Raw genomic sequence first — 3245 nt, 5'->3', positions numbered from 1 at the left:
GTACAAGTTCAGGTACCAACAGAACTTTTCCATCGACACACCTCAACTGTCCGTCCAGGGGAAATCTTAGAGGCTACTCAGAGGTGTTTGATTCAAGCCATTTAGGGAAGTAAGCAAGACAAAATCAGAGCATTCTCTGTGCAAAGCTTTCATAAGTCTATGACATCTGCATTTCTCTGAAGGTGAGCCCTCCTATATCACCTTGAGCTATGCATCTGCATTTAATGAATGGCCTCTCTCACCTCTAGGCTTTTTAGCACTGGCTGGAGAACTCCCTCTACCCTGTAACAGGCACCAGGGTGGCTGTAAGAAATTACTTAGAGTCAGCCTTAATGAATTCCTATGGTTCTTGAAATAACAGACAACCATATTGATGGCTGTCATCAATATGGATGCCATTTTTATGTTTGTTTCCGTCAGAACAATATTCGTTAGAACAAACAAAGGCTTTGAAATGTCATTCTCCATTTTATTCTTTTAGGCACACTGCAACATGAAGATAGGAAACCACACCAGAGTTTTAGAGTTCTTCCTCTTGGGGTTTTCTGAGGAACAGCAGAATTTTCTCTTTGGAATCTTTCTGACCATCTACTTGGTCACCGTGGCGGGGAACAGCCTCATCATCCTGGCTATCGGCTCCGATCCACACCTCCACACTCCCATGTACTTCTTCCTGGCCAACTTCTCCCTCACTGACTTGTGTTTATCATCTACCACAATTCCCCGGATGCTGACAAGCATCCAGGCCCATAGTAATACCATCCCCTATGCTGGGTGCCTGTCTCAGATCCATTTCTTCCTGTGGTTCATTGGCCTAGATGTTTTCCTCCTGGCAGTGATGGCTTATGACCGACTGGTGGCCATTTGTTATCCCCTTCATTATACCCTGGTCATGAGTGCCCGATGCTGTATCCTGCTGGTGGTTGTGTCTCTCATCCTTGCATTTTCATATTCTCTCACCCACACCATTCTCTTGGCTCAGTTATCCTTCTGCATGGACAACACCATCCCTCACTTCTTCTGTGACCTTCTTCCCCTGCTGAAGCTCTCTTGTTCCAGTACATATGCCAACCAATGTGTGCTGATGTACTGGGGAGGCGCATTAACCATCTTGATTCCTTTGCTGATCATCATTTCCTATGTCCGCATCATGGCCGCCATCATGAAAGTCCCATCTGCAGGTGGGAAATGGAAGACTTTCTCCACCTGTGGCTCCCACCTCTCAGCAGTTTGCTTGTTCTATGTGTCTGCCATCGGGGTTTACTTTATTCCCTCTGCTTCTGATTCAGTCAACAAGGACAAAATCGCAGCAGTGATGTATGCAGTAGTGACCCCCATGTTGAACCCGTTCATCTATAGCCTGAGAAACAAAGACATGAAGGGCGCCTTGGGAAGACTCCTGAGCAGGAGGGCACTGCGATCTTCATGAGATGTCATTGTGGGAATTCAGAGGAAGCCAACTTGTGGAATTATTTTTGTGCCTACATTAAATTCTTGGATCTGATTCGCTTTCTGACAGGGCAAGTGGATACTATCAATGAACTGCAACTTCCTCACTTCGTACAACAGGGTAACAATTATGTTCATACTACAGCATCATGTGTTTCTGCTTATATGTGTGTTTATGTATGTGCGTGTGTGCATATTTGATTGTTCCTTTTCTTGTGCTCATTTCTAGATGCACAATGCCTATAGCAAGATTCAACATATTCTCTTGAGGTAAATATTTTCACTTTGTCATTATACAGAAGAAGAAAAAAAACCCAGAGACTCCCAGAGATAAAATTAGTTACTCAAAGTGATACAGATAACAAGTGACAGAGGTAGAATTTCAACCCACATATCTGATCCTCATAAATGAATAGAACCTATATAGTCATCTCCATCATTAGTTTTCTTTATTTTCTCACACTGAATACATAAACCATTCAAACAATTTGTCTCAATGTTAACATGATTTGATTCAGGAAAAAGTGATTAAGCAGCTAGAAAATAGGTAACAATTCACAAAGATTCTGTAATCTTCACAGGGGAGTATGCCCTCTGCTTGAGGTTAAATCTAGTTAGATATTCTGAATAACTCATGAATCAAGCCATGTGGTCAAAGGTTAGAGTTCAACCATTTTATTCTCTTGGCTTTCCCCAAGTTTCTGTGATAAAATATTCTGTATCATTAGGCTAACAGTTTATGTTTGGAACTATTTAGAAATATACATTTCTAATCTCATTATTGCATCTCCTCTAGGGAAGGCTGCTGAGAATACATGCTGCCAACCTCCAGGGGATTTTTCAGTAACTCATTGGAGAAACATGGATATAATTGTACCCTGATCAAATTAACCTCCTGTCTCTGATTATCACTCTCTCTCATCCTACTTTACTTCTTCTTAGAAGGAAAAGGGGCATAAAGTAGCTAAGATTGAAGCTCTTTGTATGTGCGTGTGAAAATTTAAATGATCATCCTCTTTAAAATGTCAATAAACAAAAATAAAAATAAAAATAACACTCAGGAGACACTTTAGAACTTCCCCATACAACTGTCACCCTACTGAGATATAGCTGATGAACACAGACATGAACACTCTGCTCAGCTGGGAAGGGCAGAATCTTTTCAGTATTGTAGATGCTGGTCATATCCATATTGAGCCTCCTTTTTTCGAGCCTGAGAGACAAAGATAGGGAGGATGGTAAAAAAAATATAGCTAGAAGAAAAAAAAATCCCTGCCTAACACTCTTTCTCAGCAATTCAGCGTCTTGGCTCCAATTAAGTGCTGAGAGTTAAAAACTGGTCTCAGAGAGCCCTACCATTTGTGTTCCATGAACCTGAAACTTCTTTGTCATCCTGCTTACTTTCTGATGTCTGAGGATGGAGCCCAACCCCAGGATAACAATAACATCTGATTATCTTTGTGAAGTGCATGTGATCTGAGTAGCTGTCCATGCTCAAAATGGTTTCTGTCCATTTCTTTTTCTGGACACCCAAAAAAGTCAATATGTAAGGGACTTTATATACCTATTAAATGAAAAATTTAATTCTAAATTTTGTCTAGCTCAAGTTTTAAAGAAATTAAGGAGGACATTCCTATCCAAGAACATAGGATTCCTTATGTCTGGTAGAATGAAGTACAAGGGGAATAGTCTTATATGTTACACATACGCACAAAGTAACCAAAAGATGAATTAGAAGGGGGTTTAAATCCAAGGTTCCAGGGTTAGTTTTTCCATGAATGAAATGATTAATCATT

General features: G+C 40.6%; 1 protein-coding gene across 1 annotated transcript; it reads left to right on the top strand.

Moving 5' to 3' along the window:
* The first annotated feature begins 493 nt into the window (after positions 1-493).
* On the top strand, positions 494-1429 carry LOC105996113 (olfactory receptor 1G1-like). The gene has a single exon (XM_013030093.1). The coding sequence runs from the start codon at positions 494-496 to the stop codon at positions 1427-1429; it is 936 nt and encodes a 311-aa protein (XP_012885547.1).
* Positions 1430-3245: the final 1816 nt, after the last annotated feature.

The sequence above is a fragment of the Dipodomys ordii genome, unplaced genomic scaffold, assembly GCF_000151885.1.
Source record: "Dipodomys ordii isolate 6190 unplaced genomic scaffold, Dord_2.0 Scaffold127, whole genome shotgun sequence".
Taxonomy (NCBI): domain Eukaryota; kingdom Metazoa; phylum Chordata; class Mammalia; order Rodentia; family Heteromyidae; genus Dipodomys; species Dipodomys ordii.
Note: the sequence above shows the minus strand (reverse complement) of the source record. Positions and strands in the feature narration are given on the sequence as shown.

Coding starts and splice junctions, on each gene's coding strand:
- LOC105996113 (XM_013030093.1), top strand. CDS start 494: ATGAAGATAGGAAACCACACCAGAGTTTTAGAGTTCTTCCTCTTGGGG.